This window comes from Thermobia domestica, chromosome 5, assembly GCF_964235325.1.
Source record: "Thermobia domestica chromosome 5, izTheDome1.hap1.1, whole genome shotgun sequence".
NCBI classification, from domain to species: domain Eukaryota; kingdom Metazoa; phylum Arthropoda; class Insecta; order Zygentoma; family Lepismatidae; genus Thermobia; species Thermobia domestica.
This window is the reverse complement of record NC_137458.1, coordinates 270,752,814-270,769,510: the sequence shown is the minus strand read 5'-3', so window position 1 is coordinate 270,769,510 and position 16,697 is coordinate 270,752,814. Positions and strand designations below refer to the sequence as shown.

The window sequence follows — 16,697 nt, the reverse complement described above, 5'->3', positions numbered from 1 at the left end:
AAACGAAGTTCACTTTATAGTCTATGCTTGAAAAATATGTTCTTTTTTCCTTTATTTCAGTAAAGAAACAAATCCGACTGGTTAACATTGTATAATGAACACGAAATACTTAAAATTTCGGGAAACTTTTGGATGATCACGGACTCAACATTAATTTTGTCAAATAAATAGTTTTTTCACTAAATTTGGTGGTTGTTGCTGTGTAACAGGAAACAATTCCATGTAATGGCTGGTGTACGCTGCTTTTCACTAGTAACTCTAGATCATTTGGAATCGAACCAATAAGAATTAACCGTTGAGAAATCATCTTTCTACTACTGGTCGCCATGTTCGTCTTAAAATTATAACATTTATTTTATTTATTTACTTTGTATAGTTACAGCACGTTGGCCATTTTACACTAACACATTTAACAAAAAATATTATAGCAACAGGATATTATTAACATGAAGAAAAAATAATAACAAAATGTATATACAACAATAGTCAGAGGTAAAAGTGAGGGGGAACGCGGGGAGACGCCGTCCTCCTGCTTCCAGAAAATATCCGTGGCGTCCCCTCACTTTCTAATATAATTACAACGGGCAAAGATAGGCACGGGGAACGGCTTAACGTCATGCGTCCCCCTATCTTTCCAGATCCACTTTTATTCCTGTCAATAGTCACAATTTAATTTTCCACAATAAGGATCGGAGAATTCTTCGAAGGGGTAAAAACATTTTTTTTTTTATATCTCTGGTGGATGGAAACTTGTTAAATTCACTAAAATCAACGTCGTCTATATGGAACGTTAATTAATTTTATAGACGAACTATAAGAGGTGGTTCCTCACATCAGAATAAGAAAAAATAATTAAAAATAAAAGTTATGGAACTGTGGGGAAAAGCGTATAATTTTAGAGTTAGAGCCGTTCAAAGGCATGGAAATATACGAGGGTGATTCAGAAAGTAATGCATCCAAAGTGATACAGCATCAATACAGGTATTAGTGGAAAGGTTGCAATGTGAGCTACAAATGATGGCATCGTTTTTCAACATAGTCCCCATTACAGGCAACACACTTGAGCCAACGCGAAACAAGGTTTTTCATGCCATTGACGAAGAATTGTGGTATTTACTGGCAACACTATTGCCGAATTCCTGCTTCCGCCTCCGCGTCACAATTGTAGCGTTAGCCCTTAAGTTTGAGGAAGAGCCCAAAGTCGCAGGGTGCAAGATCTGTACTATAAACAGGATTAGGCAGAATGTCAACTACATTCTGCCAGAAGATGGGACAACTTTTAATTTTTTGGCGGAGGAGAGGACATGTGGCGGTACTCCATAGATTGACGCTTCGTTTTCGGATCGTAATGGTGTATCCACGAATCGTTTCCGCCGTAATGAATGTTCCTAGGCTTACAATCTTCCGCAGTCAGAAACTCAATGACAGGCCGCTTTTACAACCGGACTTCGCCAACGGATACCATGGGTTACTCCATTACTCTGGAACGAGAAGAGATAGCAAGGTGAAACAAATGACATTCTATAGCTAAAACATCAGTGCATTAATGAGAAACAGTTCAGAATGCTTGCAGTACTATTGGCCAAGTAGTGAGCTCGGAGGCATTATTTTTTCAATCACCCTTGTGCATTGCAATGTGCATCATTTCGAACAAGAAGGGGCGTTTTATATTAGCGTAAAGGAAGCCCACATACAGCACCCAAAAATGCATATTTCAGCAACGGGCAATGGGTGCGCAAGAGATCCCCTACAGGGCATTACCAAAGTTGTCAGGTAAAGAGACGGAAAGTTTCAGCACCCGTTTAAATACGTGGAAAAGTGAACACTATTTTTAAAAAAATTTAAGAGATATTTACAATATCTGAATATGAATCTTTCAAGTACCGAAAGCAACTTCAGGTAGAGATTTTAAATAAGAAATATAACTGAAATGGTCTTAAGTGGACTTGAATTCTTGCGCACAAAACGTTCCATGTATAGATGTGGCCCTATATACGATTCATACGTTAGTTAAATAGACATATGCATTCATAATCCACATTAATTTAAGGATACTTTTTATGAGAAATGTTCTCTTATACAAAAAAAAATATATATATATATTAATTCTTACCATTACGTTACATTAAAAGAGGGAAAGAAAAGTATACTATTTCGGAATTTGAAGACTATGTTGTAATTCATTCTAAGAACGTCACACTCGTTTAGACAAAGCTTATTTGTGTTTAAATGTACACTATTCTTGCTTCTCTTACTTTTTCTAACTGTACCAATGCCAAACACAGCATCTCATTAACTTCATTATACCATTATATAATGTAATGTCACATTACATCATTATAACATTACTCTGTATGTCATAGGTCAAATTAAAAATGAAGAGTGGAGAACTAGCATGAAAAGAGATGAAATACTATAAAGAGGAAGATAAAGGAAAATCTAATGCACTTGTAATTTTTTTCTTTTTTTTATTTCTCAAAAACAAGAATAACAACAGGTTTATTGGTAAGAAAACGCACTTAGGATTATTCTGGTTGAAGTAGTGCGAGGTAACCAATTTTGAATTCAGTCCACAGTTGGAACTTGATCACAGAACTTAACAATAAATATTATCTTTTCAGTGATTGGTCATTTATCACCACCCATGACCTCCGTGACCACCTCCGCCTCCACCACCACCATGACCACCATGTCCACCACCGCCTCCGCCACCACCGTGGCCGCCATGGCCACCACCACCACCACCACCATGGCCTCCGTGACCTCCTCCGGAATGGTCATTTCCTCCGCTGTTGTGCACAGTGGCGTGGAATCCATGTTTATCTGCGTGATATTTCACTGTTCGTACGTTGCCACCTGGTTCCTTCACGTGGTATTCTCCTTGCACGTGTTTTCCATCCCGAGTTTCATGTTGACCATGATGGTCTCCTGTCTTATGATCCGTTACACCATAAGCAAATTCATATTTTGGATATCCCTGTGATTACAAGAAAATAAACAACAATTAGACAATCTAACCTGTTTCAAACATTTTCTTTATTAACCTCTTGAAGGGCACACACTGATATGAGCAAGATTTTATCCAAGGATGTTATAAATAGAGGATCTGCCCATATGTCTTCATCCTATTAAATTGGTGAAGCCAAAAAGCAACCGAACATCGGCACATCTGATTGGCTACTCTCGTTTCTGCCATCGTCTGATTGGCTACTTTCGTTTCTGCCATGATTGTTGGCTCAAAACATTGCGATCCTATTAGGCGCAGTGGGCAGAGTAGGGGTGGCGAAACTGTGACGTATGGCTTCAAGATTTTGTTATAAGGGCAGATCCTCTATTTTATAAGATCGTAGATTTTATTTGTCCACAGTTTTGTTCCAAAAACATGCAGAAAGGTGTTGCAAACTTTAGCAGTTTGTAAAAACTTTTCGTTTCTCCTATTTTATCGATATATTCTGATATTAAAATAATTTCTACAAAACAAGGCCTTTCGAGGAGTTGACACCAAGTGCTGAAATCATTAACTAATATTCATACTTTATCGTTATTATTGATGAAATGAAATTAAATTCCGATTTTACGACCATGATTATGCCCCGTAGGCAAGGAGACGTATAATTAACGAATGTAAATCTTTTAGTTTATTGTCCCACGATTATGCCCTTTAAGCTAAAGGAAACGGATGGGTAAGGCTAGTAAATGATGCTGGGAGAATTAGTAGAATAAGAATGAGGGAGTAGACAATCGTAAGCGTACCCCGAGAAAGTTCACGATTTTGTGCACCACAAACTTACTTGGCCCGGGATAGAACCAGGGACCCCGCACGCCAAAGGTAAGCACTCTACTACTGAGTCACCGTGCCCCCTTCAATTAAGGGAAGTGACTCATTACGAAAGTATTAGGGAATATCTTCCTTAGGATACACCCTTTAATCAAACTGAGATATATCAAACCTAGACTGAGGTGTATATATACTAACTAACTATGTTCTAAAAGTAATATCAATTTCCAAAAAGATTGGAACACGTGTCCACTTATTTTAAGTGTGTAATTTATTAACCGACTTTCATCTTCCTAGCTTGACGAACTGGTGAGACGAGCAATTATTCTCATAAATTTTTACCCCCCATTATACAGCCTTAGTACACACATTTTAATCAAAATGACATAATTAAAAGTTAGTTCGACGCAGAAAGTAACTATCTTCCAAACTTAACTCGAAGCGAATAACCGTTTCCTGATAATTCAATCACTACAAGATCAGTTTCATTATTATATATTAGATAAGAGAACCGGAATTAACAATAATAAGTAATTTAAGGTTCATTTCACTTCGTTACCCACTCATTGTTCCTCTCTAGCCAACAATATTTAATATCTATCTAGAAGAGATAGTGAAAAAGAGCCTACACAATGAAGAGGATATTTCGATAGGAGGTAGAAAGATGAGATGTAGGCCTATACGCTTTGTAGATGATAGGGCGCTTGGTGCGGAATCTGAAGAAAAAAATCAATATGTTAGAAAACTTGAAAAAGGGCTGTGAACAATATGGGATAAATATAAATGTGGAAAAGACAAAAGCCATGGTGATTGGAACCAAGGGGTCGTTGTCACATATAGAAGTAGGAGGGGGAGAAAATAGAACAGCTGACTAGTTTTCAATACCTAAGTATATTAGAGATGATATTAAGTAAAATAAAAGAAGGATAGGAATGGCGAAAGAAATCTTTAGGAGGAAGAAAATACTATTTTGTAGGACCTCCAATAAAGAGTTGAGAAAAAAAGATTCATAAAATTCTTCGTGTGGAGTGTTGTTCTATATGGCTCAGAAACATGAACATTAAGCAAAAATAATGAAAAATGACTAGAAGTCTTCGAAACGTGGGTGTCAAGAAGAATGGAAGAATCAGCTGGGTCGAGTGGAATATGAATGAGAAGATCTTAGAAATGGTGAGGAGAAAAGAACAATCTTAGATATTATTAAAAAGAAGAAGAGAAGCTGGTTGGAGGATTGGCTAAGATGGAAGTGTATTATGAGGGACGTGCTAGAGGGTATTGTGGCAGAAAAGAGAAGGAGGAGGCGAAGAAGATTACAATTAATGAACGATATCAAAATAGAAAAATCGTACGTGAAGACGAAGGGCTTGGTGGAAGACCGTAGAGCATAGAAACTTCTCAGTTGCGGCAAGTGACCTGCCCATAATGGCAGAATATGTATGATGATGATGACTACAAAGAATGGACTTTCCTTTGTTTCGTTTTTACGAAACTAAAGTGAATTAACTGAATTTATTGAATCAAATAAATTATCCATCTTCTAAATAAATACGCTTCAGGTCTGAACGACTTTAGTCGAGTCCAAGATCGTGAATCGACATAGCTAGGCTCGAGACTTTATATGCCTCAAGTTCTACTAACCTTCCGGCAAAGACTAAGATCGCCGAATGCATGGAACAGGAGGGGCAAAAGAAAGATTACAGATCTTTGTACACAATGCGGTATGTTTCAATATTATGATGTGATGTTCTGATTTATATGGTGTTTCAAGCTTTATGATTGGGTTGTGTTCATGGAAATATTGTATAGTGTAAAAAAAGACCTTAAAGAAAACTGTGAAAACTAAGCCCGCGGCAAACGTTTAGACACAGCATGTTAAAAAATCGATCTTGGACACATCATTTAAGTATGGTAATCGCCGGCTACGATCTCGCCGGCAATGGTATGGTACACAAAAGAAACAAAAAAGCCTGTCCAGAAGAGGGAAATTTTATAGTGAATATCCTTTCGTTTCGTTCGTTTCTTTCGTTTTTATAGTGAATATCCTTTCGTTTCTTTCGTTTTTATAGTGAATATCCTTTCGTTTCGTTCGTTTCTTTCGTTTTTATAGTGAATATTCTTTCGTTTTTTTCGTTTTTATAGTGAATATTCTTTCGTTTCTTTCGTTTTTATAGTGAATTTCTTTCGTTTCGTTCGTTTCTTTCGTTTTTATAGTGAATGTTATAGTGAATATTCTTCTAGACGTTTATAGTGAAAACAATGTTGTACTACAACCCGACCTAGTTTTTCTCGTTATATCGCTACTGGGTCTAGAAGAAGCTGAGAGTATTATTGGCAGACATCGTAAAACTAAGTAATGTGTTACTTGTTGACATTTTTGCATTGTGTTTGCTTACAGATAACTGAACAGGAAAAAAAAAAAAAAAAACTGGAGGGAGGTGGACGCAAATCCTTACCCTTACGTCATCATCATGAAATTAAAATTTTTCAGTTTAACGTCCCGTGAATATGTCCTTTCAGGCTAAGATTGATGGAATAATAATGTAGGAGGAAACAGGAATACCCCGAGAAAATCCACGGACACGATGTTGTCCACCACAAACTTACTTGGCTGCAGATCAAACCAGGGGTAAAAGGTAAGCGCTCTACCCCCGAGCTATCGTGTCTCCCATGTCATCATCATGATGAGAAATATAGATTACTGGCAACTTCTTTGATAAACCTCCATGCACCACGGCCCTCAGACAACTTCTTCATCTTTACGTATAATTTCTTTGTTTCAATACCATCCTTCAAGTATAGCCTCTTTCATCCCTCCCTCTTTATCCTTCTACCGTGCCTTTATTATCATCCTCAGAAAAGAGAATTTTTCTTGATTTTCTTAAAATGCAAGTTCATTATTTGAATCCTTTACCTCACGGGTATTTCATCAAAACTAAATACGTTTGACTAGTTTGGCCAAACAATTCTGAAAGCAATGTCATTCTCTCCTAGTTCACGTCCTGAATTTCTCACGGGAAGGACTGATTTACTTACCACATAATCGACAACATGGTGATGTCCTCCACCATGGCCATGGTGACCACCATGGCTAACCTCGGCCTCAACTTTGGCGTCTGGTCCCACCACGGGACCTTTGAAGGAAGCAAAAGAATGGGCGTGGCCACCACCACCACCTCCTCCACCGCCGCCATGATGGCCACCACCGCTGACACCAGTCAGTACTACAGCGATTAGGATAAAAATCTGCAACAAAAAAAAAGAAAGTAACACAAAGGTACAATAAGTACAACAAGAAAATAACACAAGATGACTAGTGGTATTCTGCAAATTATGTATTAGTCTAACATAAGTATGTATAAATTACGTATTAGTTTAGTTATGCTTTAAAATATTTCTAATATGAATAGGAGGGCTCCTAAAAGAATTCGCCTTCTATGGGAAAACTTATTTCAAAACAGCATGCAAATTTTCGATAATAAAATTTGATTAGGATTAGGAATTAGATTTCTGTTCTTTCAGCATCTATGGCCATGTTGAGGATGACGTTCCTCGGTGATCACACCAGGCCCGTATCCACGGGGGGTAGGGGGCCGGGCCCCTCTAAAAGTTTGACGGTAGGCTTGCAAATTAACTATAATATGGTGATGAAGTAGGTCTACCTATAATATGATTGGGTCGGGCCACCCTAACTTCTGCCGCCCCCCTAAATTTTTGGGCTGGCTACGGGCCTGGATCACACTGCCCGGGGAATTGGAGAGGGAGAAAGGAATGGGGAAGGAAGGAAGCAGCCTGGGACTATTGTGTTAGGTACTATCTCTGCAGTAACCTCTCAAGATGGCTGACCTGAAAAAGATGTCACACTTTTTTGACCAAGTGTCTCACCACCGTACCGGAAATCGAACGCGGGACCACTAGCACCGAAGGCGAGAGCGTTAGCGAGTACGCTACGTGGGGCCGCTATAATAAAATTTGAATTTAATATAAAGAGTCTCTTATTCAGTAGTTCTTTTCAAAATTACAAATTCAAACAATTGTAGATTATTATTTGCTACAAAAGTTTGGCACCAAGATAGATCGTGTACAAATTTTTATCCTGAAAGGATATTATAGTAGGACCAAGGATGCGCTTACGCAATGGGTCAGGATTGCCGCCCCCCCCCCAAAAAAAAAACTTCTTACTGGGCATACGTTTGTACACTTTATTGTTGAAACTATACTTATTTAAAGGAAGAAATGGTTGATATAGCCTACCTGATCTTATATTTCATCTGTACTCTTTCTTTTCTTTTTAAAAAATAGTTCCAACATTTTTTATGAGAATATAGATGGCACTACGTTATTATTTATCGTCTTTTCAAGAGCAGAATAGCAACAGTTCAATACTATATAGACGGAGTATTTTGTAGTAGGGTATGCGCCCCCCCCCCCCCCCGAAAAAAACTTTGGATCTCTCCCAACAAGAATTACTGGGTGCGCGCCCAGTATACTTTATACGAGAAGTGCTGCACACTACTGATCGTATAATCTTTTAAATCCGTGTACTATACTGTTGTTCCAGTTTCCGAATCAATTTAGGTTTATTATATGTATTTAGAAGAATCAGAAGAAAATACGAGCAGATTTTACAAATGATCTACATTTGAATTTAAAAAAAAAAAAATAGGTAGAGAAATCACGTTGTTTTAAAACTACACTTAAAAAAAAAAAAAAAAGATTGCGTACCACCAGAAAAAAAAGCACTACATTGTCGTATTTCTATAGGTGCCATTTGAATAACCATTGATCCATAAGAAATATAGATTCGTGCTAATTAAAACAGAATATTTTCCCACCTTTGTAGTAATTAATATATAGGAGGTTTCAAAACAACACCAACAACTATTAGGAGGTGATTCCTGACCTCCAAGATAAGACAAAAAGTATAGACCAATCTGGGTGCACAAATGCTTCCTTTCGGAGTTATAGGCTGCCGAAAACATGACAAAAAGAACTCTTAAACTTTGGGACCTACCGCAGTCGGGTCAAACTGCACTTAGGAAATATTATATGCCCTATCCAAAAGTACATGTCTCAGAACTCACACAACAATTTTTTATAGAGGGAGTTTGGCTACGGACATATAATTTGAAGTATTTATTAACTACCTCTATAAAAAATGTTGGAGAAATACTGCAGGATTGTGAAACTTAGATATTTGGATAGGGCACATACTAGTTTCTAACTGAAGTCTTGACCCGCCTACGGTAGGTCCCACAGTTTTGAGGCTATGGACCCTTAAAGTTTACTTTTCATGTTTTCGGCAGACTATAACTCCGAAAGGAAACATTTATGCACCCAGGATAGGTCTATACTTTTTGTCTTATCTTGGTATCAGGAATCACCTCCCAAACGTTGTCGATGTTGTTTTGAAACACCCTGTATAGATTACATAACCGAACAAAATTAAGCATCTTTGACCTACAGTATGGCTACTATTGTAAAGCTATTGTTAGCAATAATAATGCGGGTGTGTCAAACTACAAGACATTTCGCTTATATAGTATTAAACTGGTGTTATTTTGCATCTGAAAACACGATAAGTAGTTAAGTGCTGCCACCTATGTTATTAGAAAAAATATCGAACTAGATTGTACTTTGTAAGAAAAGAAAATGGGCTGATGAAGTGTAAAATCAAACGTTTATGCTGTACCAATCATTTTTCTGCTAAACAAGTAGTTTTACAAAGGAAGTGGATAAATATTTACCGAGTTACAAAGTTTTAGGACAAGTCCGGACCCCGTGGACCCAACGTTGGTGCGCCTATGTTCTACAGGTGCAGATTATTTATTCCTTTGTGTACTGTATATATAAGCTAACCTTTGGCTAGCTGGTGGCTCCGCTTCCAAACGCCCGGGTTTGTTCGGCCTATGTCCTTGTATCTCTTATGTATCAGCCTTTGTATCAACAGTGAATTTCGTGCATTTGCTCTTAATATTTCCTGAATTTAGCCAGCTGGGAGCTTTGCCCCCAGACCCTCGCGTTTGCGTGGCCTACGGCCTCGCACCTCTTAAACCCGTAATCCTACCGAATTTCAAGTTTATTTCCCTATTTAAACCATCTAAAAGATAATATTTTGTATTCCACGAAAACACCCATTTAAATAACATAGGAATTCCTCATCTCCCCCTTTAAATACCTTAAAATCTAAGAATATTCATTTTTGACAAATTTCCTTTGGGTTAGTCCCGAAAGCTACAAGCATACCAAATTTAATCATTGTAGCCCTACAGAAAGTGCCCTATAACATGGGGAACATTTTTCAGTTCCCTTTAAAACCATTCTAAATTTGGAAAGTTTTATTTTTAGCGATTTTGTTAAATAATCCCTATGGAAAACGTACACGTATACAGAATTTCAAGTTTTTATTTTAAGTACCTAAAACGTGAAATTATAGATCCACAAAAGGACCATTTAAATAACGTGGGGAATTTCTTCATCCCCTTTAGACCCTCTAAAAATTAAAAATATTCTCTTTTGGCAATTTTACTGTTAATTAGTTCTACGAAGCTACAATCACGCAAAATTTCAACTTCCTACGTCAAGTGGAAGTACTTATTATTTTATATCAGTGAGTGAGCTCATGTAGTTTTATACAGGGTGTCTCAAAAGTCCCCTGACAGAGTAACTGTAATTATCAGAGTTAGGACAAAATGTAAGAGGAGGAAACCGTCTCCAAATATGATGTTTTCAATCTAAAGTGAAGGAATTTGTTTAAATCGGACGAGCCGTTTGGGCTGTACACTCTTTATGCACCCAATGTTAAATGAAAATGCAACGTTGCTATTTACCTGGACCAACAACATAAGTAAACGAAGTGACTATCTTTTACACTAACGTATCAATGGTCAGCTCCCATTTCAAACATGCCCCCATTTGCTTTATGTTGTGGGTCCAGGTAAATGGCAACGTTGCATTTTCATGGGCGCGCAAAGAATGTACAGTCCAAACGGTTCACCCGATTAAAAAAAAAAAATCCTTTGCTTTAGATTTAAAACATCATATTTGGATACGGTTTCCCCTCTTACATCTTGTCGTAACTCTGATAATAACAGAGTTACCCTATGTCAGAGGACTTTTGAGACACCCTGCATATAATAGTTAGGATAATTCAGTATTAAGTAGCAGATATTTCTATTATTATTCTACTTTTAACGGTGGCTCACACATACCCATAACAGTGACTGAGACACTACTAACATAGACTCACATACTCTTAAACAGTGATGTATATAATTTTTACAATGTGTATAATGTTCATTTTACGATTTTTTAAAAATGATAATGCTAAATTACTATACCTGTGTATGCTCCATAATTTGAACAGTTAACAACAATCACATCAATCTTTTTGTAATGTAATGAATGTTGTTAAAAATAATCACAATGTAGGAACACACTTTGTCCTAAAATGTGTCCGGCTGAGAACTAACTGATGCAGTTATCACTTGCATGCAGTTCCTTTTATAGTAGAAATTAACAGCAACTTTAAAAGATTTTTAAATTCTTCTCCCTCTTTTTTTCTGGTTATTCAAGCGACAAATCGGCTTTTCACCAAATTTACCGCGAAAGCAACCATAGCTTGCAACATCTCCCTTTCCTGAAATCTTTGTTTGACCAGACGCTTGATGCTTCGCTGGCCACATAAGATGCGTTTCGAAAAAAAAAAAAAATCCCCTTCTATGTAACAAGTGTCAGCCTGCTAATTAATTAACGTGCAATTACTCTGCGCGTAGCAAAACAGAATTTAATTCGTTTTTAGATTAGTAAATTCTAATATTCCGTATATTTAACAGTATTTCATTGCCATAGTTGGTAGTAATTTGAATAATTCCTGTAGGCTTACATTGGAGTGATTTGTTTGTAGTTTAATATTTCTTTTTGAAACTACAGGTTTACACGAGAATTAAACTACTTTAATATTAAAGTCCAGTCTCTCGTATCAAAGGCACTTATTACCGTTTTTCTGGAAACAACGCAAAAGTGATCATAACTTTTTAATTAACTGTTGTAGGTCGACCAAACTGCACATGTACTTAGAGACTTTGCCTCTATACAAAATTGCTACTCATATAATCTCCATTGAAAATGATGCACTTGCACTATCGTTGAACCCAACCTCCGAATCAGAGCTCCATCGTGACTAAACAGTTAGCGTATGCGCCTCTGGGTGGGAGGTCCGGGTTCAATTCCCAGCGAAAGCTCATGTGGTTCGGATTCCACGTTAAGCTGTAAGTCCGCATTCCCTATAGCCTTATTGCTGAAAGGCCACTAAAACTAAGAATCAAGACCATCAATCTAACCAACTCTCGAATCGTCCTCAAAAAATATCAGGTATGCATCACTGGTTCTTATATTTCTTGTGTCTTGGAGAAGAACTGTGCCGCAATTCCATGAACTAATTCTCCGTTTCTGGATTATAAAGATACACCCAAGTTTCATCCATTGTCACCAGTTCGAAAAAAAAAAAAAAGTGTCTTCATTAGCTTCGAACACTTCAAGCAGATCAGAGCACACCCTTCTTACTTTCAAAACGAGTATTATTAGCTGATTAGGTATCCACTTCGCACAATCTTCCCGATATCCCAAGCTTTTCACTAGCTTCTGCGTGAATAGTCATCACAGTTCATTTGTGCAGCAAGCTTACTGATTGTGAGTTGCGACACATCTGTCCGCACGAATCAACTCATCCACTCGCTGACGATTCGTGTCACTCGTCAAAGTTGATGGATTCCCATTGCGCGGTTTGTCATCAATGCTGGTTTTCCATTCTGTAAACTGTTTCATTTATCCATGCACATTACTCTTGTCAATGGTCTCATCTCTATACACATTCTGTGGTCTTTACTGAACATCAAATGGCCTGCACTCCTCTTTGGTCAAGAACTTAATGACAGGACATTGCTTCTGCTTGATATCATTCACTTAGAATAAGAAAGAAAAATATTATGAATCACCCCTTCTTCTTCTTTACTGTATAAACGAAGAGTCTCTCTAGCCATATGCACAATTTGAACGGGCTACAACAGTTAATAAAGTTGTGGCCATTTTTGCATCGGGGTGGGGATGGGGGTAGAAATACTAGATAAATTTTAGAGTAGATGCGTCATGAAACTAATGGGAAATAGCACTCCTAGAAATTTTACCTTTTTTCTTCTTTGTCTCTGTCTTTTAACCATGTTTGTGTAGAATTGATGTACCCACTATTAATTTTTTCCTTTACTCTTCTCTATCCTGGGTGTACTCTGTTTCCTGAGAAAACCCTCTACGGGGATTTGATTACTATCTTCTGCTTTTTTTCATTTTTCTAATTGTGTTTTCCACTTCTATCCTTATCTTTTCTACTTCTCTTTCTATCACTCTATTCTCATATATTTGGCTCTGGTTATCCTCCTTTAGTATATTTTCTTAAAATAGCTTGTCCTGGATCAACTTCTGGTTCTGGAACATCTTATCCTCGCCGAGTTTTGTTTATTTGATTGATGTGATGTTGTTGGATGCTTTATCTCTTGCTTAGGCTTTTCCATTATTCATCTGTATCCTTTTTTTCAGCTCTGTATAAACCTTGTCTATGGTCTTTGCTTTTGTTATTGTCACAGCTCTTTCAAGCTTCTTATTTGTTAGTTTGGATGCCGCCTTGCCTTTTATACTACATATTTCACCCCATATTATTTTTCAACTCTTTCTTATCATTTATTGTCACATGCACTTCCTCGTTTTATCCCAAGTTTTCTTCCCATGTTGTGGTCTTTTCCCAGATATTTTCCCTAACACTTCTTCTTGGACTTTCCTCATGGAAGGACTATTCAACTTGAACAATTGTAATACATCTTCTATCAATTTTGTTTGTTGCAGAAGTTTTCCCTTTAACTCTTTATTTTAAGTCTCCGTCATTTTATTTTGTGTTCTCTCTACCTTACAAATATACTATTAAAAGCTGAAAAAATATTATTTTAACAATACCAATTTTCTTATTTGCATATAGCCTCTGTCTAGTACCTGTACTTAACAACATTCATAGGCAGCAGAAACTGTCATATCAAGTGGAATGTTCCTGGACTTCTGGAGTTTAAATGTATGAGACATTGCACTATCTATGAATGGTGTGTCAATAGCAACACTAGGCTTTCAGCAATATACTTAAATTCCTTGAAACTGACAGGTGCAAAATCCTGTTTGTCACCTCAAGGAATGTTACTTTAGGCAGTTTCATCGGACAATAATGTATTTGTAAAACATGTGGGCCATCAATTGTCAAAGTTCAAAATCTCATGGCTACTGTCAACCATCTTTATTGTTATAATATGAATACTGTGTTAGCAATTACTTTAACACACTGTTGAGGAGTGTAAAAGCAATCATACTATACAAAGGTTCACGATATATCTCTCAGGTAGGCAGAAACAGTGATATTAAGAGATCCAAAAATGCGCAATATCAAATCCAATCAGTCTTCAAAGAGGAGTGCCACAGGGGTCAAAACTGCAGTCCAGCTCAAACCTCCTGACGTTTAAGGCGTGTCCTTTTCTTTACAATATCCAATGGAAGTTGGGCGACGTTGTCTAATAGCTTTGTTCCTAGATTAGGAGAAAGCAATTTCAAAGATACATTCTGATGATATATATCACTATAGCGTTAATAAGTTTGTAAGAACGAATTTGTTTTTCATTATCTTAATTTCTCGCGGTAATATTTTATGTTATGCCTGTGCGCGAAAAGAAGCGAAATCTAACAATATCGTACCTGCACACCATTGGCTTTCAACAAGTCTCAAGAAATTTGAGCGGGACTTTAGGGTCTTTCCTATTTTGTTTATACACAGCAGACGTACCGAAGTTGTAAAATAAATTTATATGCGGACGACACACAACACAGCTTAACAACTATATCACTAATGCGTGAATTACACAACGCATTCCTCATGAATGAGGATTTAGTGATTGGTGTTCATCCAATTCTTGAAAATAAGTCTTAAAAAATGCATATTCACTATCATACGAACTAGAGAAAATATGAGAAAATTGTAAAGTAAGCAAATTAATATATCAATTCGAAGTACAATTTTAAACTACTCACCCACAGTAGATAAATATTGAATTTTTACTGGATGAGGAATTTAATTGTAAGCAACATATATCTACTATAACTAATAAATCGTTATCAATCCTTCCACATAATGAACATATAAATACCGACACAAAGCTGAACTTGGTAAACACGCTCATTTCCCCTCTATTGAGCTATTTCGACTCACTATATGGGCTAGCCATCACAATATCCTTAGGAATATCAATCCAAAAATTCAAAAATGCCTACATGAAATTTATCTATGACACACTAAGATCTGAGCATATTCTACCCTTACTAAATAAGAAAAAAATTCTAAGAATGTTAAGAAGGCAGTTGGTGCATCTGCACTGTCAGATTATTAAGTCATAAACTATAATGTTTTTTTAAAAACCTTAAAACCATGCTGACGTTTCAAAATGAAATCTACCCAAAGCATTTTCTATTACAGCTGTGAGAGCTTGGATATCTCCCGATGTACGTGAGTATGGAAAATTCTTGACCTTCAAACGCAGGATAAAGGATTTTCTTTCAGCAACAAGAACCTAGCTTCAATACCTATTCCTTGGACCGCAGCAAGTAAATTATTTACATAATGTAGTATATACGTGGTATTGAGTACAAATATAACTGTACATAACATTTTTATTTTATCTTGGTGTATATGAAAGTAATGCGCATGATTTTATTGTGACGCAACTATCCAAGGCAGCGCGGTAAAACCGGTTGGGCAATATGGTAGAGGGCTCTGTCCTTCCGACGCAGCTGGTCGCTAGTTTCCTTCGAGCAGTGTGAGCGGAAAGACGCCCCGCCGCGTGAAATGTTTTTTCGACTTGGTAACACGGCGCGATGGAACGTTCGCTTGACAGTGATACGAAATCAAGTTTTGGATGAAGCTTGGAAAGAATGCAACCGAAACATTCCAGGTGCTTCAAGAGGCCTTCAAGGAAGACTGCATTTCAAGACCACAGTCCGGGAGGTGGCACAAGGCATTCAAGGAGGGCTGGGAGGAGGTCGCCGTCGAACCCGGTTCTGGGCGCCCAACTACGGCCAGAACCGACGAAAATGTGGATCGTGTGAGCGAAGTCTTGCTTTCTGAAAGTAGATTGAGCATCCAGATATTTACTTACACCCTACACATATAAACGTTTGCGGTACATGGGTTAGTGACCGAGGATCTGCAAATGCGCAAAATCTGCGTGAAGCTTGTGCCGAAAGTGTGGCAACTTCCTGGCCCGGAGTAATACCTCGGTGGTCCCCCATCCCTCCTGAACCTCGCCTCATTACGAAAGCCATTTCTAATTCAATTCAATCAAAATTCTTTAGGTTCCATTTGATAACAATAAAAACATGGTTACATGGCAAGAATGAGTGCCCCGTTCCGGAAATCGGTGGTATATTGTTTTAAGTTGACGCTCATGTGCACTAGGCTCCATGAAGACTAAAGTTGTGGTCAACCTAATAGAACGCCATCTTGAAGAAGCCACCATGTCAGTGCTCAGCAAAGTTTCGAACTTCGCTCCAGTACCTAAATCCATCCCAATAGCTGACATTATATCCAGTATAGAATAAGTCATTCACTCCTTGGTAAATGAAGAGACAGAACATATTAGAGAAGAAGAGGGCTTGACTCTCAAAAGGGCCATGCATCGAAGCCGAACATCAGCAAAGCAGAATTTACATCACTCAAGTCAATTGGCCAGGATGCAGACATTATAATGTTTCCAGCAAACAGAGGGACCGCCAAAGCGAGCCTACTATTTCAAGTTTACAAAGAGAAGATTACACAATTACTTGGTGACTTAACCTACAGAAC

At 37.6% G+C, this 16,697-nt stretch overlaps 1 protein-coding gene across 1 annotated transcript; it reads right to left on the bottom strand.

Moving 5' to 3' along the window:
- Positions 1-2,448: 2,448 nt before the first annotated feature.
- Positions 2,449-11,379, bottom strand: LOC145684846 (uncharacterized). The gene is made up of 3 exons (XM_081757207.1): positions 11,116-11,379; positions 6,812-7,021; positions 2,449-2,977 (listed from the first exon to the last, which is right to left on the bottom strand). The coding sequence occupies exons 1-3, from the start codon at positions 11,128-11,130 to the stop codon at positions 2,636-2,638; spliced, it is 567 nt and encodes a 188-aa protein (XP_081613333.1). The 5' UTR covers positions 11,131-11,379; the 3' UTR covers positions 2,449-2,635.
- Between the last annotated feature and the right edge of the window lie 5,318 nt (positions 11,380-16,697).

What these genes read in the sequence shown, in the direction of transcription:
- LOC145684846 (XM_081757207.1), bottom strand. An exon ending in ACCATGTTGTCGATTATGTG is followed by an intron (nt 2,978 to 6,811) that starts GTAAGTAAATCA and finishes TTGTAATCACAG; the next exon opens with GGATATCCAAAATATGAATT.